At 43.4% G+C, this 27,587-nt stretch overlaps 1 protein-coding gene and 1 pseudogene across 4 annotated transcripts in view; both read right to left on the reverse strand.

Annotated features, from left to right (window-relative positions):
• agap1 (ArfGAP with GTPase domain, ankyrin repeat and PH domain 1) overlaps window positions 1-27,587 on the reverse strand; it is a 566,650-nt gene that overhangs the window by 74,021 nt on the left and 465,042 nt on the right. For 2 of the 4 annotated variants that reach the window (XM_055638440.1, XM_055638443.1), the window contains exons 14-17: window positions 11,779-11,862; window positions 7,861-8,015; window positions 5,594-5,684; window positions 4,448-4,670 (exon numbers count right to left, since the gene is read on the reverse strand). In XM_055638440.1, coding sequence (XP_055494415.1) covers window positions 4,448-4,670; window positions 5,594-5,684; window positions 7,861-8,015; window positions 11,779-11,862 — 553 coding nt within the window. The remainder of the gene's footprint in view (window positions 1-4,447; window positions 4,671-5,593; window positions 5,685-7,860; window positions 8,016-11,778; window positions 11,863-27,587) is intronic. The other 2 variants (XM_055638441.1, XM_055638444.1) reach the window with 1 other exon arrangement.
• On the reverse strand, window positions 14,517-19,983 carry LOC129698950 (uncharacterized; annotated as a pseudogene).

Here is a 27,587-nt window from a genome sequence, read left to right on the forward strand (position 1 = left end):
CATTTAATGACGGAATAAACAAACCACTGGCCACTGGATTTATGGTCATCATTAACATCACAACAAGTCTTACAGTTAATGCCTGCATTAAATCCCACATAATACCTAGAGTTCTTCTCTTCTTTTACATCCAAAATAACAGGTTTTGTCTGATTTAACTGATTTGTCTCCGTTAACAACCTCGCTGGCTGCTGGTGTCACTGTCACCTTCAACATCCCACACTGGTATCACTGTGTCCTTTAACATTCCCCGCTGGCTGCTAGCACTAGCATCAATGTGTTCTTTAACATCTCCTGCTATCAGAGGATTGGCTGCTCTTAAACACAAATGCTACCCTCCAGAGTTACCATGTTTTTACTATTTCACACTTTAGGAATCAAATGACCACAGAGATGGTCTTCTGTGACATGCTGAATACTGTGGGATGTTGGAGACCACAGTGATACCAGCAGCTCCCTGTCCCTCTTTCCTCCATTACTCTTGAAGTTACTGCAACCAATGACAACTGTTCGCTCCAACACTACAAATCCTTATGTTTACCAACATACCATAACAATTCCAATACCATCTAAAATTCATTTTGAGTAACGAGTTGATGCACGGAGGTGATGTGAGTATTGGACGAGAGCGCTGAGTGCAGGATTTTAAGATACGAGCTCAGTAATTTTAGGGATGGGGGGGGGGGGGGAGCAACTGGAGGCAGATAAGAGAAAGAGGAATCGGGGTTCAGGGTAGGTGGGGATTCAGCTGTGGAAGATACTGGAATGCACTGTAGACAGATTGTGGTCAGTGGAGCTGTTGTGGTCTGCGTGCCATCGCTAACTCACAACCCAGCATCCAGACTTGTTAGCTTTTTCCACTGCGCATTCACATTACTTATCCATTATTATGGTTTCCACAACATTTACAACACAGGATCTTGGACTTAGTGTCTCCTTTAACCAACAGTTAATTACTTTGTTATTGACATTTCTTCCCCAACCTAATTGTTGGATTAGCCAATGTAATACATATCCAATGCTCCAAAAACAGGAGCTGAAGTGTCAGAGAAAATTACTAGAGCTTTAAATAAATAAATTCTGGAACAAGCTCATGTTAATTTTGGTAGTATTGATCAAATTTGATCCCTGCTCTCATCAACTCTCAATAAGCAAAGCACAGTATTGAACAGAGGAAGATAAAGGAGAAAAAAAAAAGAACATTTTGCAAAAAAAAGGTGCAGCAGAAAAGTAATGGGCCTGCGTTAAAAGTGGGAAGTCAATAGTCTTTCAGCAGACGCCAGCTTCGATTTGTTACTTTGAGGAAGTTTCAGCCACACTCCGAAGGTTGCTGATAATTGCAGGGAACTATTAACGCCATTTACTGGTGACATTAACTGATTAATGGCAGTGAGAGGGGAGGGGCATGAAGTGGAAGGTCATGGGAACATATCATAATCTAGACAGCGCTAGATCCATCACTTCCCATAACCCACCACCTCCACCATCTAGAAAGACAGGAGCAACAACAGCAATGGAAACACTGTTGCCTTTAAGTTTTCCTCTGTCATCCTTGCTTGGAAATGTAATGCGGTTCCTTTATCGCCTTTCAATCAAAATATTGGTTCAAATTCTGGAATTTACTCCCAACCTGCATTGTGGTTGCGCTCTCACATTACTGACTGCAGTTACATTCCTGACGCCACAGCTAAATGGCTTGGCCCTCATGTCAAACGTTCATTTTGTATTCTGCGGTGGGTGTAATCAGTATGAAAGTTTACTGATTAACATCGAACTATGGCAAGCTGCCATGAAGGTCTGTGACAGGTTGCATAAACTGCAGAAAGCAGAAGGTGAGGTGCAGCGTATTGGACTTCATGTTACTTTTGCTGATGCGGAAATACAATAAAAATCAACAACGTCGAGTGTGAATATTAGAGAAGGGAAGTTTTCAGGATTATCTGCGGTATTCTTCTCCCTGACCCCTTCCCATATTCGGTCTCCAAACACACTGACAAGCACCAGGCCACCATCTCTAGCACCATCACCGACTTCATCAACTCCCACGCCCTGCCCGACCGAGCCTCCAACCTCATCGTTCCCCAGCCCCGCACGGCCCGATTTTACCTTCTCCCCAAAATCCACAAACCTGACTGTCAAAAACAAAAAAAAAATTCCTTCTTAAACATAGGAATAAGAAGAGGGAAAACTTGAAGCCAGTAGAAATGTCATTCAATAAGACTCGTGCAAGATAAGGATGAAACCTGTTTAACAGTCGTTCCTTCCAATGCATATTATAATTATTACACAACTTCTGAGGTTTAATCAACACCTATAGAAAATGGAGCAGCCACCTTGCAAAGAGCAAGGTGATATTGGCCAGATAATCTGCTGTTTTAATGTTGATTCTGGCTAGAAGATAGGAGCAAATTACTCATCTAATCTTCTAAACAATGCCATGCCATATTTGAAGCCCACTGTGAGCCCAGGCAGAACTTTGGGTTAGTGCAATTGCTAAATGATTGGCATTTCTCCACTGCAAGCACCAGATAACATTTCCAAGGTGGAATATAAACTGAGAACTTTTGAATGAGAACTGAGCATACAAACACCTGAGCTCCAGAGGACATCTCCCTCACTGGAACTGACAAGAGGCTGGATGGTTTAGGCCTGTACACCTTGAGGTTCAGTAGATTGAGGGGTGAACTTATTTGAACGTGTAAAATCCTAAGGCAGCTTGACAAGGTAGAAGCTGACAAAATGTGTAGGAAGGAACTGCAGATGCTGGTTTAAACTGAAGATAGACACAAAATGCTGGAGTAGCAGCGGGACAGGCAGCATCTCTGGAGAGAAGGAATGGGTGATGTTTCGGGTCGAGACCTTCGTCAGAGTGCTGAGATGTTTTAACTAGTGGGAGAACCATGAATCATGAACTAAGGGATAAAATGCCTTCTTCTCCGGATTTTGTGCAGTCTTTTTCTCGTGTGACTGTTCTTGCATGATCTTCATACTACAAATGTAAGCAATTTGCCAAGCAAATTAGTCTGGTTTGCCAGCCTGTCACACAGTACCAACAATGTATTATGATAGACATAAAACTGATTGGCATGGTCACAAAATGAAATTTTGGGATGGTGTTTTCTCTGTGGATAGAAGACGGCAAACATTTGAGAGCAAACATTTCCAGGAAGGTAAGTGCAGAAGATTGACATTCTCAGAAACCCACATGAAATGGCATTTACAAGCAGTCACAGTTTCATGGTTGCTGTTTTGTATCACCACACGATTGAGTGTAATAAACTCCAACATCCATCCTGTTCTTTACAAAAAGTGTTCAAATATCAGGCCAGCAGTCACCAAACTCAAGAGATGTTACAATAACTAGTTTATTAAACATTGTAACAAAAAAATTTAGAATTCATAAAGACAAGGATATTAAACATGACGGCGGAAAGCCAACATTTCCATCTCTCTCTCTCTCTCTCTCTCATAAGACACACTAGACAAGATCCTGAAGATTGGGTAAGCCCACGATAGCTCACTTGCTTAAACCTCCAAATCTTGCACTGAAATTGGCATGGGAGCAGATTTCAACTCAGCTATCAGGAACAAGATATGATTCCCAGCATGGGATCTTGCAATTGTTCCTCCTTATCTACCTATCCTGCTAGATTTGTGAAGCTTAACTGTCCCCTCATAAAACCTAAAATGAACCATAAACCAAACTTTCCCCCAACAGGTATAGTAACACACACAGTTAATCTTTCAGCATTATTTTATTGGCAATAGGATTTACTTAAATCACTCACAACTGCAAATAAAAAAAGTGCAAGGGCTGCAACGAGGTAGATAGCGAGATGGGGAATACAATGGATCAGTGATTAGCCTACTATATTTGTGAAACAATAGGTACCACATGTGATTTTTTTCTATTACAAATCTCAAATTGTGGAGTACAGAGGCAAATAAATAAATGATGGGTCTTTGTCCCAAACATTATGGAGGGCACTGTATAATACAATTAAAATTGAATAACACACTCAGTTCATCCTTCTGCATTCTTCTGTTGGAAATAGATTGCACCTAAATCAATTGGATATATTCCAGTCTGAAATCTAGAGAAATATTTTAGTCAATTTGACTACAATCCTGCTGTAGTAAGCCATCCTTTCTCCCCTGACCAACAGACCAATAGCCTGTACCGTAACAGCCTACTTTGCACTTACTTCACACAATGAAGTATCCCAAGGCATTTCATGGAAGTTTCAACAAACAACCATCAGCATCAAGCCACTAAATCAGACAATGTGATCAGATGATAAAACTTAAGAGCTTTATCCAAATGCTTGAAGTAATAAAGTACTGGTGATGGGAGAGACTGTAAAATTAAAAGAGTGAAACAGCCGTCTGCAGACAATGGCCCAGAGGAAGGTTCCAGCAACTACCTCAATGAAGCAACATGTTTTACCTTGTGGAATCCGGCGAGGGTTTGGTGCGTCCCTGAGCGCTTCCTTCCCAGATGCCATTAGCCATTTCATTCCCAATAGACGACATCACTCGGATCAGTTCTACCGGCCAATCGTCAAGATCGAGAGAGCGGACACGTGACAGGTGGGTGCCGAGATTCCGGTGGATACCTGAGCATTCGATGCAAATGAGGGCTCCAAGGTTCAAACTGGCCCAGTCCGGATCTGAAATCATCAAAACAGTAAATTAAACTTTTCTGATTTATCATCGCTCATCATTGGATATATTGCCCCCTCAATCAATTCATCCACTTTTGGCATTCCTCTGTTATAACGCTTTTGTGTTTGAACACTGGGCCCGATGACCCTTGGGAAAGTTGCTGCGGTATAGTGGCAATAAAGGCATCGCTAAGGTCCAACTGGGAACATTCTTTCACCTCTGACTGGTGTTTTGTGCTTAAGTCAACTTTTGGGCCTAGGTTATCATTAAATGAAGGGTATTCTGCCTGAATAAAATCCCCAACAGAACTGATCATGGGTTGCTGTTCACATTTACGTTTGGTGGACGCACATGGGACCGATTCTCAGGATCGGGAACGATCTGAAAGTTTACAGGAATGCAATCATGGATATGGAGGAAGAAGGAAAGCTGGGGTTCTTCTCTGAAATACAGAAAAGGTTAATGGAAGATTTAATAGAGGGATTTATGAGGGACTTTGACTGCCAAAAGGAAGAAACTATCTCCACAACCAGAAGGGCCAGTAGCACAAGCACAGATTTAAGGTAATTGGCGAAAAAGTCAGGGGGCAGATGAGGAGACTTTTCTGTCAAGTCAATGGTTTGTAACTATCTGGAATATGCGGCTTGAAATGGTGGTGAAAGCAGGTTCGATAATAACCTTCTATGGGGATTTGAATCTAAACAAAAAAAAGGCAACATTTGTAGGTCTTTGGGGAAAGAGTGGGGGAGTGAGACTAATTGAATTGCTGTTTCAAAGACGCTGCTTAGGCATGATGAGTTCATGGCCACCTCCTGGGCCATTTGATTTTATGGTTCTATCCGAGAAATTCTTGCTTGTCTGGTGAGAACTGGCACAGGGACAAAGAAGAGAAGCAGTATTAGAGAGGAAATGCCATTTCATCACTTACTTTGTGCTTCACAGTCCACGCAATGAGAGTTGCCCCGAATGTTTCTGATTGACTGAAGGGCAATGGCTTCATTCTGGCTCGTTAATCGTGACTATAAAATGAAAATAATAAGATAGTAAACAAAACTCATTAATAAATGTAAGCAGGCAGATTCAATGTTGATGCCCCTGTGGAAGCATTATTAAACATTTTGCTACCACTTTCCAATGGATCGTTTTCACAATATTATTCCCCTCTCCTTCTCCTAAGGACATCCCTTATCAACTGACATTCATTGCTGACACCAAAGATAGTTCCACCTGTTAAGAATGGATGAGTAGGGGAAGGGGAAGGGGGGTGGGTAATGAGTAGATAAGTGGAACCATCAATGGGGCAACTTATACTCTAATTTCCCCCCCATCTGTTTGCCCTCTGGGAAGCACTTGGTTGAAAATCAACGGCTCCTTTGAAGAAAGGACTGGCTTCAGAACCGTTAGTAATTATTCACAAAGGAAAACAGAAGCATGGTGCACTGCACCTTGAAACTGAGCCATTAATGAAGCAGCCCACTCAAAATGTATACTATATTCAGGAGAATTAGACACCTATGGAATAAATGAAAATAATGCCATTTGGCTCCCTCCCAATCCTGATTATCAAACTGTTAAATCTTCACTCATCAAGAACAGACTAAGAAGCAAAGCATTGAAGATTTACAGTAGAGTACATGTTTATCATAATCAAGAGGTCGTGAGAAATATGTAAAAGCTCTTTTTGTGAGTGAATTAAGCATTTTAGCATAACCTAAGGCTAGATCGTTCAGCAATTATGGCAGGAAGCATTTATTCACACGGGCAGGTAGAAATCTGCAGTAATTTCCCCCCAAATGCTTTGAATACTGTGATCTACTGAATACTTCAAAACTGGGATTGGTAGATTTCTGTTAGGTCAGGGTACTAAGGGTCACAGCAGGTAGCTGGATCAACCAAGATCCTAGGGAAGAGCAGAGCAGGCCCATGAGGCTGAATGGCCTCGACCTGTTCTCATGAGCCCATCAAGAAATAACTAGATTTCATTTTCTGTGTCCTCTATTAATGCTGAAATTAATTTTTGCCATCATTGTGCTCTCTACTGCTGAGCAACCCACATGAATTTCGACTTCTACGATCCATTGCACTTAAACTCACTGCAAACGTTCTCAAGAACCTTAAGTCAGAGAGATGTACAGCATGGAAACAGGCCCTTCAGCAAATCCTGCCCCTACTGGCATAGTTGTTTACTAAAACTAGTCTCACTTTCCTGTGTTAGGCCCATATTACTCCAAACATTTCCTATACATTTATCTGAATTCATATATTTACAGTTGTTTTTGTATCTGCCCCTATGCTTCCTTTGGCAGATTGTTTTCAGCGTCCACCACTGTGTTGCCCGTTTAAACCTTTTACTGCCCTCAACTAAAACCTATACCGTTTAGTTTTAAACTCCCCTTCCCTGGGAAAAAGACTGTGACCATTCAATTTATCTATGTCCCTCATGATATACTTCCATATGGTAGCCTCTCAGCTCTCCTAAGCTCTACAGCAAGAAAGACCGAGTGTATCCATGTAACTTAAGCCGACCAACCCCAGTAACATCCTTGTGAATCTTGTCTGCACCCTTTCCAGCTTAATATCTTTCCTTTAGCTGGGTGACCAAAACTGCACACAGCACTCAAACTGTGGTCTCATCGCTGGAAGCATGAACAAAATACACAAAGTGGATTAGTGTTGTGGAAGGGCAAGGCTGCTTTAGTCCTGATGACTAGTGTCCTTAATGCACCTAATAAGCTAATTCAAAATCCTTGTAGTATTTACCATGGACGCCACACTAACAGGATTGTTACATGCAAAATCATTAAAGCTCCAAAAGTTAACAAAAGAAAGCTGAGCTTTTCTTATGCTGCAGTTTCAATGCTAAGTTTAACATCAACTTTTACTGTACATTGATCCATTACAAGTTTCCCATTAAGTCTTAGAAAAGGTTTACTTCTCCCCACCCCACTTCCCTCTCCCAAATTAGAGCTTCATTCCATATTGGATGCAACCACACCAAATGGCATGTTGTTAGAGATAAAACATAGATGTTTAAATCAAAACAGCCACAAGCAGATTATCCATTTAATATAATGGGATTCTATTCAACTATTATGACCATACCACAGATAAGATGTGGAAAACATTAAGAAAAAGAAGCTGATAAGGTATATGTTTTGTCTAAGCACCAATGCAGAGAGGAGCTTGGGAAGGTACCTTGTTCTTGCTGCTCTCGCACGACTGTAAACTGGCCAAAATCTGACTTTCAATTGCTTGGACCCACGCGTCCCTCTCCTCGTAAGAAGCGGCTTCGAAGTGCCACGTCTGCCCCGTGAGTGAGACAATTATGAATTCAAAATTCTCTTCTTGCTCTGCAAAGGAAACAAAAGGAAAGTCTGAACAAGTGGAGAACTTGGTTTGGGGGTTGGGTACATCTGCCTCTGCCCAAGGTCCCTTTTTGTAACTCACTTCGAACTACTTTACCTATGAGTGACTTCAGAACATGCGAAAATCAAAAGGGAAATGCAGAGGAGCCGACCATTAGCAAGGGGTGTTAGACACAAGCAGCCTAAGAGTTAAAGATATCTGTCAATGTGACTAGAATCTATAAATGAAACGTAACCATTGACATTTTACTGGCTAACGGGTCTAATGTGTGTGTATTCAATTATTTTGGGAACAGAAGTTAAACGGTTAAAGAAAATGGTTTCCATTTGGAAGCGATTACTGGTAGAAGAAAATTGACCACTGTTTTTTCATCAGCTATAACAGAGACAACAGATGCATAATTAGGAATTACTGGTATCATTCAGAAAACAGATTTGAAAAGCTGCCTGGTTTCAAAGGAAGTTTTTTGCAACCTGATAGCCAGCATTAAAGGGCATCAAAAGATTATTCACTCCTGCTTATAATTAAAAAAAAAGTCACATAGCATCTGGATAATCATCCACTGCAAAGAGAAGCAACAAAATTGAGTAAAGTTTGGTTAAATGAACGAAGGTCAGCGAGTTTCCCTATTCTATTTTGGGCTAGTTTGGGGAATTTCTAACTTTCTGTCCAACATATTCAAGAAGGCATTAGACATGATGCAAAAAACATTCATGTTGCCAGAATTGAGAGGGTATAACTAAGAAATAGTTATATTAAAATTATAAATAGGGCTCTTTTCACTATTGAGTAGTGACCCAATGAGAATCAATCACGTGGCTATGTTTCCACAGCCACCAGTCAGGGCATTGTTTACAAAAGGGACTCGACCCGAAACGTCACCCATTCCTGCTCTCCAGAGATGCTGCCCGCTGAGTTACTGCAGTTTTTTGTGTCTATCATTGAGTATATAAGTTGGAAGGTCACGTTGCAGCTGGATAAAACTATGGTTAGGCCATGTTTGGAGCACTGTGTGCAGTTATGGATGTGGAGGCTTAGGAGAGGGTGCTAGAGAGGATAGAGCCCATTAGCTACGAGGAAAGGTTGGACAATAAAGCAGATAGGTGGTGGAGAAGGCATTTGACATACATGCCTTCATCAGTCAGGGCATTAGTACAGGAGTTGAGACACTGTGCTGCAAATGTACAAGTTGTTGATGAGACAACATTTGGTGTATTGTGTGTGGTTCTCGTCGCCCAGGTCATTAAGCTGGAAAGGGTGCAGATAAGATTGACAAGGATGTTACTAGGACTGGACGGCTTGAGTTTTAAGGAAAGGCTAGATCGTTAGATCTTTTGTCTCTGATGCAAGGTTGAGAGATAACGTTATGGAGATTTATAAAAGGATGAAGGCTACAGATAAAGTGGTTGGTCACAGTCTTTTTCTAAGGGTACGGGAGTCCAAAACTAGAGGGCATACATTAAAATGTGAGGAAAGAAACATGAAAGGTTGTAAGGGGTGACTTTTCCACACACATGGTGGTGGATACATGGAACTTGCTGACACAGGAAGATGTAGAGGTGGGAACAACTACAATATTTAAAAGACATTTGGACAGGTACATGGATAGAGAAGGTTTCGAGGATATAGGGCAAATGCAGACAAATGGGACTAGCTTGGATAGAGATCTTGGCTGTCATGGTCATGCTGGACCGAATGGCTTGTTTCAGTGCTCTATGACTCAATTAACGGATTGTTATCTGTGGAACATTGGAGGCTGGGAGGGCAACCTGATAGAAATATACATAATTATTAGAGGCATGGGTGGAATAGAAAGTCAAAACTTTCTTTCAGGGTGAAAATGCCAAATACTCGTTTTAAGGTGAGAGATGGAAAGTTTAAACAGGGTTTGCGAGACACGTTTTTCTTACGCAGAGTATGCTGGGTGCCTGGATCGCATTACTTGGGATGGTGGTAGAAGATGTGATGGTAATGTTTCATAGACATTTAGACATGTGAACAGGCAGGGAATGGAGGCGTATGGGCCAAGTGCATTCAGATGGAATTAGTTTAGAATGCATCATCAGCACCGACATGTGTGATCAATGGGCCTATTCCTGTGCTGTGCTGTTCAATTATCAATATTTCAGTGCGATGGTAGAACAAAACCAAGGGGCATAGTTGCTAATAAATCTACAAGGAACCTCAGGAGGAACTGCTCAATTCAGGGAGTAGTGAGAATGAACCACATCGTGAGTGGTTCAAGTGAATAGTGCGGAGAAGACATCTGGATAGGAGGGAGAAAAATACAGCAAGTGATGGTAGTAGCGTGGCTGGGAAAGCACCAACGTCTGCCAAAAGCCTTCTGTCTGCACTCACAGAGGTGTGGGCACATACCGGAGGGCAGTGCTTTGGCTAATTAGAGGAAGCAACAGGTATACATTCAGAACATAAGGGGACACAATATAGTGTCGTTGAATGTCAGAGCTGTGAAATGTTTCTGCTCAAATGCTACAGAAATTATTGATTCAGGAATTATCAAACCATTTGTAATACATAACATTTTTTTGAGCAAAGGACTCTGAGCAAACGCTGGCCTTTGAAATCTTGCTGGGAGTACACAGTTACAATGGGAGGTCAGTCACTTGCTGCCAACTCCAAGTTTACTGTACAGATCCAATCATTTATTCATATGCCAATTGATAAAATATTATACAGTATAATATTATATATATTATAAAGCCAACCTGAATCAATTATTGATAAAGTAACAAAATCCTCAATTTGAAATGCAGGTTTACACGAAATGACGCACTGTGGCCTCAGGCTCTGTTCAATGTGGTGGAGTTTTGCATCCGAACACCAGAAATTCCGAGGAAATCTAATGACCATCGGAAAATTATTAAATTAAATCTACTGCAGAAGAACCCTAATAAGAGGGCAAGGGCTTATGATTATCTGATCCAGTTGTTTTCCATTTAAAGTGACAACATTACCCATTACAGCTGACTTACTGGAATGTGACCAGCTTTGCATTGTGTATACTATGCATGATTCCAGGACTACATGTTCGAGCTTTGAAATGGATTTTGGGCAGTTGAATAAATTGACCTCCTGACATTTTGTATAAGGGGAAAAAACAACCTAATTTATAATTTTCGTGTACAAATGAAAAATTCAATCTTCTATTAAACAAACGTGTGATTGCTACCTTCGCTGAAAGCATTTCAAGTCAATTTATGAACTTTGACTCGGCTGACCTTCAGCGGCACGGAATAACAGGCATAGACTATAAAGCATTCGCACATGCAAATGACCTAGCATGCACCAAGCTCTGGATTGGAGCTTAACCACAAAGAGCATTACAGGCAATGTTTCGCAAAACAAATTAAATACTGTACTTAAATGTCACAGCACACGATTGTATTTTGCCACAGATCATTACACCTGCTACTTGCACCTTAAACTGCAATAACTTGGAAAATATTACATTGAATACCAACATGTGCAGAAGTCGGGGTTGGGGGTGGGGTAGGGAGAATGGGAAAGGGTTTCTTGAAGTAATTTCAACATCACTATTCTACAGCTGGAGGGAAAGGTCAAAATTTAAGTAAAGAAAAAAGGAACATGTATGACTTAAATGAAGCAGTTAAATAAAGCTTAAAAAAGAAATATAAACAAAGTCCACGCAAGTGGGCAAGTTATATTCCAACCAAGCTTTCAGTAAGCTGGTCAGTATTAAGTTTGTGTTCCCCTTGAATTCATTACCTTCTGTGTTGGTGCTTGTGCTGCTGCTGCTGTATATATTTCGCAAGCTACCTACACGGTTTAGTTTCCAGGCTTTACGCTTGGCTGCATCCAGGGAGCAGAGGGAGAGAGACAAAATGGAGAGAGAAAGAGAGAGAGAGAGGTGTCAAAAGTACAGTGAGAAAGTAGGTGACTAGCAGGGGGATGGGAGTCTTGCTCAACCTCACGCTGTGAGCAGGAGCAAGCGCACTCCATTGCTCCACTTCTGCCTCTCAAACTCAGGGCCCTTGGATTTGAGAAGACAAGACTTAAAATAGAGGCTGTGTTCAAGCAATAAATTTTAGTTTGTTGCAACTTTTCAGCCAATCTCCCCATGTGTTACCAGCAAGACTGAGCTGAATCCTGCAGTCACAACTATATCATGATATGAACTTAAGAAATAAATCAAAAATTGTGACAGTTATTTTATTGAACACAAAGATGTTCTCAGAAATGTTATATCTAGCATAGTAATAATGTACAATAGTTGACAGTTAGGTAAATTAAAATAGGACAATTTAAAGTGGACGTTGTAAAGCAGAAAGTGTTAGAAAAACGTAGTACCTCAGGAGGCAACCATAGAGAATGAAGCAGTTACGGTTTCAGTTTGATGACATTGTATCCAAACCAACCTGACGTCAACTCTTTCTCTCTAAAGAATTCACCTGTTCTGCTGCATCTTTCCACAATTTTCTGCCTTTATTCCAATTTTTATTCAATTGAGTTCAACTATCATGACCAAAGAAATTAAACAAGACAATCCAAAATATCACCTTTTCCCTCTTTCTGACTTCAGGGCCAGTGAAGAACCATTTACAGCCAGGCAGGATTGGGTCCTGTCTCTGACTCCTGACAATGTTCTTCTTTTCAAGCATTTAACAAATTGTCTCAAAAGTTGTTATGAAATCTGCTTCTACCACGGTTTCTGGAAGTAATATCCAAACTAATCGCTGTATCAAGAAATGTTTTTTATCTCCGATTTGTTTTTGCCAATTATCTTAAACTTGTGCTTTCATAGTTTTGATAACTGACTTACTGCTAATAAAGCCATTGTCTTTCTCTTTTCCAAAACAGTCCATAATTTTACCATAACCTTCTCTCAAGAGAATGACGCCAATTTTCTAATTTTCGAGCTCAAAGAGGTCAAACCGAGGAAAGGAAATAGAAAAGACATATAGACAGATGAACAGAAGTGCAACAGGACACAATCTTCCGTTTTAATTCATTTCTAGGCCTTAGTTTTGGAAAGGCCGATGTTTAATGCCCATTCCTGACTGTCCCCGAGAAGGTAGTTGTGAGCTGCCTTCTTGCACTGCTGCATTTCCTTTGGTGAAAATGGTTCCACACAGCTGGTGAAAATGGATTTCCAGAGTTAGACCCAGAGATAATGAAAGACTATCAACATATTTCCGAGAGACAGATCTGGAAACAGGATCTTTGGCCCACTCAGCCAACATCAAATGTCTAATTACAATTGTCCTTATTAATCCCATTTTTTATTCTCCCACATCCTTATCAACTCCCCCCACCACCACCACAACCCCCCTACCATTCACTACTCACTACTAGCCATTTACAGTAGCCAATTGAGCCAATTATCAACCTGCATGTTTTTGTAATGTGGGAGGAAATTGGAACACCTGTGGTCACAAGGAGCACCTGCAAGGTCAGGATTGAAGCTGGGTCTCTGGCACAGTGAAGCAGCAGAGAGAAACAAGCTCTACTGAATTGAACAATTCCTGCGGTGATGTTCTGGGATAGGCATGACTGGCCTCCAACAGCTACAGACATTTCCCCCAGTGCATGGTATGTCTACAATCAGTGAAGACTTTCCCCGTTGATGCCCATGGACAGCAGCTCCACCAAGGCTCCTTGCTGCCACAATAGATCAAGTGTAGTCATTCTTCAGACTTCTGCTCTTTGATTGCTAACGAGGTGAGCCGAGTAGTCCTGGCAAAATCTTACCCAACCTCTGTTGAGGAGCCAAACCGACTGAACAGTAGCAGTGACTGATTACCCAAATGTAGAGGTCAAATGAGCAAAACAATGACAAGAGAGAGAGAGTAGCCTCCACAATGCAAGCAAATGTACCAGAGGCTACCAATTGGATCAGTCTTATTTTAAAACTAAACCAGAGGCTTGATCAGATCATGCCAGAGACTTGGATGTTGATGCAATGCTGGGATTTACTGCCTGATCAAGGGGCTGAGCAGGCCACATTGTTTGGTTGATAAGTATCAACCACATTGGTGGGTAAAGATCAGCTGAAGATGACTAATTTCCCTAACTGGAGGACATCAGTGAGCAAGATGTTTCATTTAAAACAAATTATAGACATGTAGAAGCAAAACACGTACATCTGAACCAATTGTCAGTTTAACCACAATGCTATGTATCCAAGAATAATCCCTAAGGTTGCAGAATTATCTCATCAGTACCAGAGGTAGAGTTGCGTTGAATATAGAACAAAAACAAAATACTAAATTATAAAGACTATCTCAAAAAGTCTAAACTATGTCGAGGAACTCATTAAGTTACAAAGATTGGGCAAATGAAACAGAACTTTGGCAAAGGCAGTTCAGTGCAGAGATATGTGGTTGCCATAATGATTTGAAAAGGATAAGATATTTCCTAAATTGTGATAAACTAGAGGAAATCTGGTTTCGAAAAGGTGAGGTTCCAAACAGACCCGGGGAGGGGAGACCATGTAGTGGATCAGTACAAGGTCATGGGGTGGCAAAGAACATAGTGGGTAATCAAAACTCTCAGGCAATTCTGGCTTCAACATCCAGACGACTGGAGGACAAGGAAACAAAATGATGCTGCACCTGTACTTGGACCAAATGGGGAGACTGTAAATAGCCTGGGCACTGCACCTTAGCAAGAATATGTAGAATCAGGAAAATAGGAGAAGCAGGCCATTTTGTCCCTTAAATGTACTTTGTCATTCACTACTATTGTGGCTGATTCTCCATCTCAATGCCATATACCTACTCTCCCTTTAGCTATTGGTTACTTTTGCATCTACCTGTTTATTTTTTTCTTAAACATATTCAGCAACTTGGACTCTACTGCCCTCTGTGGTACTGAATTTTACTGGTTCATCCGAATTAAGAAATGTCTCTGCATCTCAGTATAAATGCCATGGGATTTTAAGTGCTTGTCTAGACACTTCAAAGGTAAAGAGACCAAAACTGCATACAATTCTCCACATGTGGTCCCACTAAGGTCCTGTGAGATGTCCTTGCTCCTGCACTCCTATCTATTTGCAATAACTGCCAAAATACCCGTTGCTTTCTGAACCGCTTGCTGTACCTGGCACATATGCTTCCAGTAACTCATGTACCAAGACACCTTGGTGCATCCACATTTTCCACTCTATCACTATTTACAAAACACGTGGATCTGCCATATATTTGTACATTTACTCAATCCGTCTTGAATCCTCTTTGCATTTTCCTCACAACTCTCACTCAGTTTTGTGCTGCCAGCAAATTTACATTTGGTTCCCTCAATCAAATCATTGACATACATTGTGAATGGTTAGGTCACGAGCTCTGATCCCTGGATAACCTCATGCTCACCACCTGCCACCTTGATAAAGACCCATTCATTCCCACTCTGCTTCCTGTCTGTCGACCAATTTTCAATCCATGGCATGTATGACCCCAAATCCATATCTGTTAACTTTATGGTGCATTAGCCAGAGTGATACAGTGTGGAAACAGGCCCTTTGGCCCAATGTGCCCACACCAGCCTCTTAGTACTTTATCAAGAGGATTTTAAATACATGTGGGACCAGTGCCTCATAGCACAGTGTCAATCTTGACCTTTGGAGCTGTCTATGTGGGGTTTGTAGTCTCCCTTTTACTGCACGTGTTTCGCTTGGGTGCTCTTTTTTTCTCATACCAACGTGCAGGTTGGCCACTGCTGTCTGTTGATGAAAATTTGGGGAGAATAAAATGGGATTAATGTGGGATTAGTGGGAATAGGTTCCTCATGGCTGGCATGGACTCGATGGGCCAAAGGGCCTATTTCCATGCTATGTAATTCTAGGACCTGGATCTCCCCAGTGTGAAAGATACATCTTCTAGATGCGCTGGGACGCATCCTCAGTGATGTGACCTGGAATCATCGGGTGTTTCGGGTCTCACAACATCAGACACCCTCGCCCAGGCGACCCAGCCGGGGTTGATCAAGCCCCGACTTGCGTCCCAGCAGCAACCGCCCACCGATCAGCCCTCTTAATCCAAAGCCACCTAATGGCTTTCTCTGCGGCTTCGCTTGCGGATTGAATGGCCCTCTTCTTTGCCAGCCCCGTAATGCCCAACTGGTTGAGGACTTTGCAGAGTGAGCCACCTCTATGGGCTCATAGTATGTCTTCCAGCCGCTGTTCTGGCACATCTCCACCAGTTCCTGGTACATTTCCTCCCACGAGCCTCTTCAATACGCTCTTCCCAAGTCACTGTCAGCTCCACAATGATCAGCTGTTTTGTCACTTCGGAGGTGATGATCATGTCTGGCCGGAGTGATGTTGCTGTGATGTGCTGTGGAAATTTCAGCCGTTTGCCCAGATCGACGTGCAGCTGCCAGTCAGTGGCAGTGTAGAGGAGACCTGTCCTTGTTTTTGGCTGTGGTTGCTTTGGTTGTGGTTTGTGGTTGTGGTTTGTGGTTGTGGTTGCTTTGACAAAAGTGATTGATTTCTTGGGGGCATGGTGGTGTTTGCTGTTACTGATGGCAGTGGCTATGCTCTCAGCAACCACCTTGAGCACCTGGTCATGGCACAACCGATAGCGACCTTCCCCAAGGGACTTTGGGCAGCTGCTGAGGAGATGTTCTAATGATCCTCTTCCAGAGCAAAGTGGGCAGGAAGTTGTCTCGCTCTTGCCCCAGATGTGGAGGTTTGCTGGGCTTGGTAGGGCATCGTAGACAGCTTGGACAAGGAACCGGACGCGCTGGAAGTCTGCCTGCATGATGTTTGACCAGGTAATCCTGCGCTGCGGTGTGCTCTCCCACCTTGTCCACGCTCCCTGCTGCCTGAGCCCCACTGTCCTGCTCACACGCTCTTCCTCCACACCTGCTCGGACCTCTTCCTGGATTAGATGGTGTCTCTCCTTGCCCTGGGCCTTGTCAACCGGTGTCTTAGGGAAGTATCCCAAACCCGCTCTGCCAGTTGCCATGACTCCCACCAATGCCTTTTGCCTTAGGCGTGACTCTGCCCTCCATTTCCTCCCCGTTCTCACCTCGATGCCAGCCGATTACACCTTCTGGTTCCTGGAGACCCTGTACGGCAGAGCATCTCTTGTTCGCGCCACCATCAACTCTTCCGTGAGGCCACTGAATGGGAGCTGCAAGATGTTACTGGTCCCACACAGTTGAGCACTGTTGAGGCTGTGGGGAAGGCCAAGCCACCTGCGGAGAAAGCCACTGATCTTCCTTTCGAGGGACTCAACTGTGGTCAATGGAACAGCCAAAACCAGCAGAGGCCACATTACGTGGGGCAGGATGGAATGCTGATAGATCCAGGCCTTGAATCTGCCTGGCAGACCTGACTTGTCAACTTTGGTAAGCCAGGCTTCAAGGTCTTGGATGGACTTTTGAATGGCGGCAGAGTCTTTCAGAGTTGCGTCAAAAACCTTCCCCTAACTCTTGACAGGTTGCTCAGTGATGGAGGAAACGGCAGTTCCGGATATTAAGAAGTGGAATTTGTCAGTCACCTTCCCCTTCTTCAGCACAAAACGGGACTTGACTTTGTTGGCTTGAAACTCATCCTTCCCCAGGTGATAAGTTTCTTAAGACCTTGTAGGATTCACCTACTTCCTGGGACCGATGTTGTGGTGATGGTAAGGTCGTCCATAAAAGTTCTTATTGGGGGCTGTCGTACACCAGGCTTGGTTAGGGGGCCTCTGCATTCCACCTCGGCTGACTTGGCCACCATGTTCATGGCAAGAGCAAAAATAATAAGAAATGGTGCAGCCCGTTATTATTCCTTTTCCAAGCCGATGCCAGTCTGATGTTTCTGACCCCGAAGTCACCCTCAGCCTGAAATTATGGTAATAATCCAGGATCAGGACCTTGATCTTGCTGGGAACATGGTGTCAGTGTAGTGCAAGCTCAACCAGTTTGTGCGGTATGGACCTATAGGCATTGGTGAGGTCCAACCACAGAACAACTAGGTTGCCTCTGTTTTCATGGGCTTCTCTAATGAGCTGCGTGACTACTCCAGTGTGCTCCAAGCAGCCGGGAACTCCCGGAATCCCACCCTTCTGCACTGAGGAGTTAATGGAGCTGTTTTTGAGGAGAAACTCAGTAAATCTTCGGGCGACAATGCTGAAAAACACCTTCCCTTCGACGCTCAGCAGCGAGATTGACCAAAACTGATTGATGTTCTTTGAGTTTTCCTCTCAGCGCTCCTCCACTGGTCAGCAACTCTCCCCCTTTGCCATACCACCCTCAAGATCTTACATAGGTATCGAAGGAGCTCTGGGCAGCGCTTGTACACTATGTATGGTACTCCACTAGGGCCTGGAGCAGAGGCTGAGCGTGCCGCCTTGATGACCAACTCAACCTCCTTCACACTCGGCTCCCTCAGATTGAACTCTGCTGTTGGGGGGGGGGGGGCTGGGCTGATGAGAGCTTTGTTGGGTTCGAGCTCCTGTTCCCTCATTGGATCGCTCAGGGTGTCATGGAGGAAGCGATTTACTTCATCTGTTGAGCACATGAGGCGGCCACTGCGCTTGTACCCAGGTAATCACCTGGTAAAGCCAAAGGGATTGGAAATGAACACAGCTCGCTTCCTAGCCCTCTCTCTTCCTCTTCTCCTGTGCCACTCTGCTCTGCGGAGGGTCATAAGCCTTTTCCTTAACGTTACCTATTTCCTTCGCTCCATAGATGCTGCTGCACCCGCTGAGTTTCTCCAGCATTTTTGTGAGCCTTTTCCTTAGGATGTTTCGTAGGTCGGCCAAGGCTTGCTTCTCCTCTTCGGTAGATGTCTTTGTACTGGTTTTTGAGGGTTTTCGAAGCTCCAGCCGCAGTTGATGTATTTTGGTGGCCCTGCAGTTCATGGTGTAGGTGGTGGGCTTGGTGTTACCTTTCTCGCGATGGCCAAATCTTTCAGAGGCATAACTGACTATGATGCAGTCATTGTTTGGAGTCGCCGATCTACATCTTCTTTGGCTGTGGCTTGAATGATGTTGGTCACGTCTTTGCCAAACTGCAGCCATTCATTCCGGTTGCTGGCTGGGGGCCACTCAATCCGTTACTGTGGGACTACTCTGCAGGGGTTGGGAGACTCTAGCGCATGGAGGGACTGGGCTCTGTGGGGCGAGTCCTGGCCGGGCTATTCAAGTAAATACTCAAAATATTCTCAGAAGTACAATGTAGATTTAGCAGAATCCGGATGCATTGGAGACAATTGTAAACTCTACATGATAGAATTTGTTGTCCAGGCTGGCTTATTGTTTGGGACACTTTCAAACACTTCTTCTTCTTCTGTCGTATGTCTTTTAGACCTGCAGCTCCGTTGAGGCGAGCCAGGCCAACGTGTCATTGTCCAGGTCAATCAGACCTCGTTCACCATTCGGTGGCCGGTGTTTGGGGCAACTGGTGACTATATGCTCTAATGTCTGTGTTGGGTCCCCACACTCGCAGGAGGCGCTGTCCACGAGGTCCCACCTCTTCATCGCTACTCCATAGCGTCCAACGCCTGTCCTCAAGCGGTTGAGGGTTGTCCACTGTTTTCGGGGCAGGTCCTGGCCGGGGACGTTCATGGGGTCATCGATGTAATGGTGTAGCCTAGATGGTTGCGGAAGTAGCGCCTACAAACTGCTTATTTGCCTCGGCTTATCTGACACCTTCCAAACCCACAGCCACCATGGACAAGGGCTTCTGGCATGAGGAAGTGCAGCCATTTACTCCACTACAAGTAGAACGCCATTCTGACTTGGAAATATTCTGCTCTTCCTTTGTTGTTGCTGCATCCAAATTGTGGAACTCCCTGCCCAACAACACTGTGGGATTCACCCCACCAGATGTACAGCAGAGGGTCAAGAAGGCAGCTCGCCAACACCTCTCAAAGAGTAATTAGGGATGGGTACATAAATCCTGGGCTTATCAGTGAGGACTAGATCCCCCTCAAAAAGTAAAACCTCATTAACACAACATCATTTATGCCCCTTAATTCAGGTTCCATGTTAAACTGGATTAATTTCTAGTTTACACTAGCGTTTCATAGAAAGCTGTTTTAGTCTTTTTTTTTTAAGTAGGCTGAAGACTGTTTAGATGGGTCTGAATGGGAATTTAGTACAATTTCATCAGGGAAACAATGGTGGCCTTTTGGTATAAATGTGAAAGAGTTATTTTTAAATAAAAATGAAAAGTATAAAAATGTTTATTCTGATTGACTGTCAGAATATAATGTCACTCCGATGACATGTTGCACTTTCCTATACTTGGAAATGTGTCTTAAATTTTAATCTTCGCATCTGACATGCATCTTTTCTTCTGCGCCAATGTTGCTAGTTCACCTGCTTTTAGTGTTATCTCTGTGAATGCACACAATTTTGTGATTAATTTTATATACCTTCCAGAGAATTTGTAATCATAACTAAATATGATTGTTTTGTTATTACATCATAGGAGAAATGTACTACTTCAATCGAATCATTGAACGAAACAGCACTGAAACAGGCCCCTCAGCCCACATTCCATGTTAACCTTCAAGCACCCATTTATACTAATCCTGCCCTAAATCTCTTAATTCTTTCCATATTCCCAGTAATTCTCCCTGGATTCTAACACTCGCCTACACACTTGGATCAATTCACAGTGACCAATCAACAACCAGTCCCGCAGTAAGATTTCCTTTGTAGTGTAGCATCCGGGGGAAAGATGTGCGGTTATAGGGAGAACCTGCAAACACCACACAGATATCATCCGAGGTTATAATCAAACCTGGATCTCTGATGCTGTGAGGCAGTGCTGCTACCACCTGCGCCAGTGTACCACGTTATTCCACAGAAATGTACAAATTGACAACTTAAGAGTCATGGAAGCGTACAGCACGGAAACAGGCCCTTAGAAACAACTACGACCAAGAAACCCCATCTAAACTGGTCCCATTTGCTCATATTTGGCCCATGTCTCTAAACCTTTCCTATCCATGTACCTGACTAAGTGTCAAGTACAGCAGGGTGTTTCTAAAGAGACTTTGGAAACCTGGTGAGTAGTTTGTGACAGGGAGGTTTGAACAAGCACTGTCCTACAGGGATTAGTCACATCATTATCTTCATGCCCACTACATTACCTCCAATCCTCTCCTACCTCTCCCCCATTAGCATCACAACTTCTCACAGAAGGGATGACAAGGTTGTGAAATCAATACAATATGGTCAGACCAACCCTGCAACTGAGTCACAAATCAGCATTGAATGGTGGATGGCAAGTTTAACAACGTGCAACAGTGATTCACTGATTTTACAACATCCATCAGGATTCCAAAGGTTAAGATACGGGAAGAGGTCACTCAGCTACTGGTGCACCATTGAAGCATGTTTCATTGGCATCTCCAAAGTGAAGTTAGGTAATCCAGCCTGGATTGTGCTACATAACAGATATCTATACAAAACGCGGGTGACACCAAGACCAGACTGATCAATGGTATAGCCCCCCACCCCCACCAATATCACATTTCACTAGCATTCATGGTCTCAATTGTACTTGACAAATTTTGACAAAGTGCCCGATTCTATAGATTTCCAGCAGAAAGCAAAATAAGCAATTTTCCTCAGCATTTGGATTATTTCCCTGCGTGAGTAGACATTTTTTAACCACTCTACGTGAACCTGGTGCTTTTCGCAATCTAATCTATTGCCTGCAATGGGACACGGCAGGATAGCAAGCTGCCATATTTTGGAAACTGCACCCATCCTAAAAGTGGTCACAGTCATAGAAAACCATTTGGAGAAAAAATAGTGTCTGGCGCACAAAAGAAAAGTTCACTCATTATTTTTACTTTAATTTTCCGCTTGCCTTTGCAGGGAATGGTTACCCACGTTAAGACAGAGTTTCATTGGTACTGGCCAGCCTCTAGTATCTTGCTGAAATGGCTAATCTTTCAAGCAGGTCTAATCAGCGTGCATTGGCAGGTTATTTGATTGTTGGAGTATCACAGCAAGGCTCTTAATAAAACATCCATTTGGAGGAAAAATGATGACCCAACAGAAATCAACTGATAAGGAGTTCTACTTCAGTGCATCGATTCTCTATCATTCACAAGTCGACAATCTACCAGTTTAAACAGGACAACCGCAGTTTTGCACATGTAGATTCTGAATGCATCTCGTCACTTTTATTATATATGAAAAGTTAATTACTTTCTTCCATTGATGTTTTGGAGAGGTTACATCTAGTTTTTTTGCTTTTTACCTGCACATATATACTAAAGTGCTGAATTCTAATTACTCCATAGGAGTACATATACCTTTGCATAAGCCCTTCCTATAATATGTTATCAAACATTAGAGGCATAGCAAATAGGGGCTAAATTATTAGGATTCCACAGGTTACATTGGCATTTATTTACTTACCTACTATGACATCAGAGTTCATTTTGCACAGCAGAGCAAATCTTATTCCCCTGCAACTTATTCTTGCTCACGTGTCTTATCAACTACACAATTCTTTTTACTGCTTATCTACACTGACTAATCTACCAACCTAAACATCTTTGGGATGCGATGGTAAACAGCGCACCTGGAGGAAACCCATGTGGTCGCAGGAAGAACATAAACTTGAAGCAGATTGATCACTTCTAAGACAGCAGGTTGTGTTGCTAAGAATTGTCAGCTAATGGTGACAAGAGCAACATTTTTATGATGTTAAAGGGAACTCTGGTTGATGGAGACAAATTATTGCATTTTCATGTTATATTTTTCCTCTGAGAGCAGTCCCATCAATTCCTTGCTCCAACTTATTTCCTTGTAACATATTCTGTCGCACTTGCCCATTTGCACATCAATGATTCACCCGACTACTCTGAGAATATCTTACAGTATCTAAATAAGTTATCAACCATCATGTTTTTGTGATGCAGGAGGAAACCTATCACAGGTACAGGGAGATAAGACTCAGCGGGAAGGAATGGGATGCATCGTCAGAGATACTGCCTGTTCCGCTGAGTTACTCCAGCTTTTTGTGTCTATCTTTGGTTTAAACCAGCACCTGCAGTTCCTTCCTACACACGTCAGGGAGAACGTGCAAACTCCACCCTGGAGGCTAATTAACAAATATCCAGAAGTTTGGTCTCTCCTCTGTAAATGACAATTGATCACAGGTCACTGGTTCCTTTTAGATCTGAAGCAGATAGATTTCGGTCAATGAAAGAGACGAGGGATACAAAGGCCGGAGAAAAAACATGAAGGGGAGAAAACATGCAGTTATGGGGATAAAGCTTCCTAATGTGAGCAAAATTATATGATTTTATGTACAACATGCCCTTTCAAAATCCATGCTGACTAGTCATGGTTAGCTTTTGTTTCTCCAAGTGCTTCGTAATTTCATCCCATATGTCAGAGTCCAGTAGCTTGCCAACACCTTTTGTCAGACTAACTGCCCAATAATTTTCTGTCTCAAGTCCTTTTTTGAAAAGAGCCTTCACATTTGGCAACTTTCAGTGTTAGTCCTCTGACATTCTCTCCATAGAATTCGACAAACAGCAGTGAAACTCTCCTTACCAAAAACACTGATCTCTATAAACAGCCATTTACTCAGTCCTGATGTTGCTGCATTCCTAATATCCGTCTGGCCACTGACACAGTGATGCAGCAGGGACAGCTGACCTTGGGTACAGTCTGCTTACTCGCTCCGTCCGTAACCACTTGGTGCTCTGCTTTCTACCCACATCCCACAACAAATCTGGAGGTGTGCATTTTCACACTTCTATATCTTTTGCCTGATGGGTTTAGAAGTGTGAAAACACACACCTCCAGATTCAGGGACATAGAAAAATGGGTGCAGGAGTAGACCATTCAGCCCTTCGAGCCAGCACCACCATTCAATATGATTGTGGCTGATCATCTAAAATCAGTACCCCATTCCTGCTTTTTCCCCATATCCCTTGATTCCTTTAGCCCTAAGAGCTAAATTAAACTCTCTCTTGAAAACATTCTGTGAATTGGCCTCCAGTGCCTTCTGTGGCAGAGAATTCCAGACTCACTTCTCTCGGGGTGAAAAGGTTTATCCTCATCTTAGTCCTAAATGGCCTACCCCTTATTCTTAAACTGTGATCACTGGTTCTGGACTCCCCCAACATCAGGAACACTTTTCCTGCAACTAGCCTGTCCAATCCTTTAAGAATTCCCTCTCATCCTTCAAATTTCCAGTGAACACAAGCCCAGTCAACCGACCCATTCATTCATCATATGTCAGTCCCACCATCACAGGAATTAACCTGGTGAACCTACGTTGCACTCCCTCAATAGCAAGAATATCCTTCCTCAAATTAGGAGACCAAAATTGCACACAATACTCCAGGTGTGGCCTCATCACGTCCCTAAACTCAAATCTTCTCGCAATTAAGGCCAACATGCCATTAGCTTCCTTAGCTGCCTGCTGTACCTGCATGCATACTTTCAGTGACTGATTTACAAGGACACCCAGGTCTCGTTGCACCTACCCTTTTCCTAATCTGACACCATTCAGATAATAATTTGCCTTCCTGTTCTTGCCACCAAAGTGGATAATCTCACATTTATCCACATTATACTGCATCTGTCATGCATCTTCCCACTCATTCAACCTATCCAAGTCACCCTGCAGTCTCATAGCATGCTCCTCGCAGCTCACACTGCCACCCAGCAAACTTGGAGATGTTACATTTACAGGGCTGCCAACATTGGGTGAGAGTTGGGAGTGCGAAATTGCGAGAGACCAAGCCCGAGGGAGTATAGCTTGAAATTGTGTAATATGGTGCATACTGTAGCGAGTCTTTTAACTTACACTTGAATGCAATATATATGCTTTAAATTGGATTGGAGCGTTTTTGAAAGGGGGGAGGCTGTGCGATCACTGATCACTGGCCTTGGGGGTACCCGGTGAGGGAGTGGAGCAACCGAGTGGGGAGGGAGTGTGGAAGAAGGGAGTCCCCCGTCCCAGGGTAGGAACTTTTTGAAATTTGATGTATAAAAATCATGTTTTAGTGCACTGTAGAAGTATGATTTCAATGTTTTTTGTATAAAGTATTTTTAAGAGGTAACTTTTTAAGGGGTAACTTTATCTACACAAAGGGTGATGGGTGTATGGAACAAGCTGACTGAGGAGGTTGCTGAGGCAGGGACCATCCCAACATTTAAGAAAAAGTTAGACTGATACATGGATAGGACAGGTTTGGAGGTATGGACCAAAAGCAGGTGGCGTAGCTGGGACATGTTGGCGGGTGTGGGCAAGTTGCACCGAAGGGCCTGTTTTCACACTGTATCACTCTATGACTACATTATACCTCCACCATGCATGAATGCTTCAAAATCAAGTGATCGAGTTTTATTACCATATGCTCAAGCATAGAAACATAGAAAATAGGTGCAGGAATAGGCCATCGGCCCTTCGAGCCAACACTGCCATTCAATATGATCATGGCTATTCATCTAAAATCAGTACCTCTTTCCTGTTTTTTCCCCATATCCCTTGATGCCGTTAGCCCCAAGAACTAAATGTAACTCTCTCTTGAAAACATCCAGTGAATTGGCCTGCACTGCCCTCTCTTTCCCCTAACTCTCTCTCCCCCCTCTCTTTCTTCTCTCTCTCCCCCTCTTTTTCTCTCTCCCTCTCTTCCCCCCCTCTCTCCCCCCCTCTCTCTCTTTCTCCCTCCCTCTCTATCTCTCCCTCTCTACACTTCTCCCCTCTCTCGCTCTCCTCTCACCTCTCTCTCTCCCCCCCTCTCTCTCTCATCTCTCTCCCCCTCTCTCCTAGTTCTCCCTCCCACCTCACTCTCCCCTGGCTCTCTCTCCCCTCTCTCTTTCTCCTCTGTCTCTATCTCCTCTTTCTCTTTACCCCCCCATCTCCTCTCTTTCCCCCTCTCTCCCTCTATCTTTTACCACCCCTCTCTCTTCCCCCTCTCTCTCCCATTCTCTTCTACCCTCTCCTCCCTCTCCACCCTTCTCTCTTCCCTTTTTTCCTCTCACACCCTCTCTCTCTTCCCCCCCTCTCCCACCTCACTCTCCCCCTACCTCTCTCCCCCCCTCTCCTTCTCTCTTTCTCTCTCTATTCACGCCCCCTCTGTCTCTCCCCTCTCTCCCCCCCTGTCTCCCTGTCTCCTTCCCCTCTCTCTCTCTCTCCACCTCCCTTTGAGAGTCTGTCCCTTCGGCACAGAGACTCTCGCGGCAGCGGCACAACGCTTCCGACGGCTCCGACAGCCCGGGACTCTTGCACTGTCCAGAGTGCTCCATGGCCGGAGCTGCAGCGTCAGCCCCGCAAACACTCGACAGCGCCGCAAACACTCGCAAGTCCCGGCTCCCTGCATCTGTTCCCGCCGCTGGTTCTGCTCCCATCCCTCCCGCAGCCCCGGCTCTCCAACACCCGCGGACCATGCAGTTTATCCAAGTTTTGACATTTTCGATGATCACAAAATTTCTCACCACTGAGCGTGAGAAATTTCTGATCAGCGTGAGGGCGTGAGAGTTTGCTTGAGGGCGTGAGTCTCACGCTCAAAGCGTGAGAGTTGGCAGCCCTGCATTTAATTCCCTCGTCCAAATCGTTAATATATTTGTAAATAACTGGGGTCCCAGCACTGAGCCTTGCAACACCCCACTAGTCACTTTTCAAAGGGACAGTTTCTTCCCAGCTGTTATCAGGTAACTGAATCATCCTGAGCAGGCAGTCCTGAGCTACTATCTACCACATTGCTGACCCTTGGACTATCCTTGATCAGACTATTTCCTTATCATGTATCTATACACTAAATGGCTCGATCGTAATCATGTTTTGTCTTTCTGCTGACTGGTTAGCACACAACAAAAGCTTTTCACTGTACATTGCACGTCACAATAAACTCAACTGTAAACATGCTGGTTGGTAGGTTAAATGGTTGCTACAAATCATCCTTAGGGAAATGGGTGGTGAGAGAATGCGGATGGAGTTAATGGATATGAGAGAGAACTAAGTGGGGGAATTGAACCCCTTGGGATCTAGGATATACACAATGCGCTGAATGAAGAAAGTGTAACTGAGTGAAGTGCTTATTTAATATATCTGCAAATCCTTTATCGACTATGTTAGTTCACGATCTATTATAGGGTATGTCCTTACATAGACTATTATTTTGCCACTCTGTGAAAGACTTATTACACTCTTCTTTTTTAAAAACATATTTCTTATAATTTTTTCTGTCTCTTCTTTGTATTTGTCCCGACTCATTTTTATCGATCTATTGCACTTGCACTAAATGATGCCATCTCTCATTTCAAATTTGATCTAGTCTTTCGATTTCCACTGTACTTAAAACCAAATCTTATCATCACGGAATATTCTTTATCCAGGTCTACCTTTCAATTATTCATCTCTTTAATGCCTGCGTCTTCAATTTATCTGCAAATATCATTCTTAATTTCTTCATTGTCATATAATGTTCTCCCAGAAATGGAGATCAAAGTCTTGCTATTCCTCAGCTCTATCCAAAGGGATTGCATTTGAAAATTTGTTCCACCCTTGTCAATGGCTCCCTTTTTACAAAATTGTCACAATCACAATAACATTAAACTGTAAACAACATTGAATAAAAATCAAAAACTGAGACACAA

This window comes from Leucoraja erinacea, chromosome 7 (assembly GCF_028641065.1).
Source record: "Leucoraja erinacea ecotype New England chromosome 7, Leri_hhj_1, whole genome shotgun sequence".
In the NCBI taxonomy this organism is placed as follows: Eukaryota; Metazoa; Chordata; class Chondrichthyes; order Rajiformes; family Rajidae; genus Leucoraja; species Leucoraja erinaceus.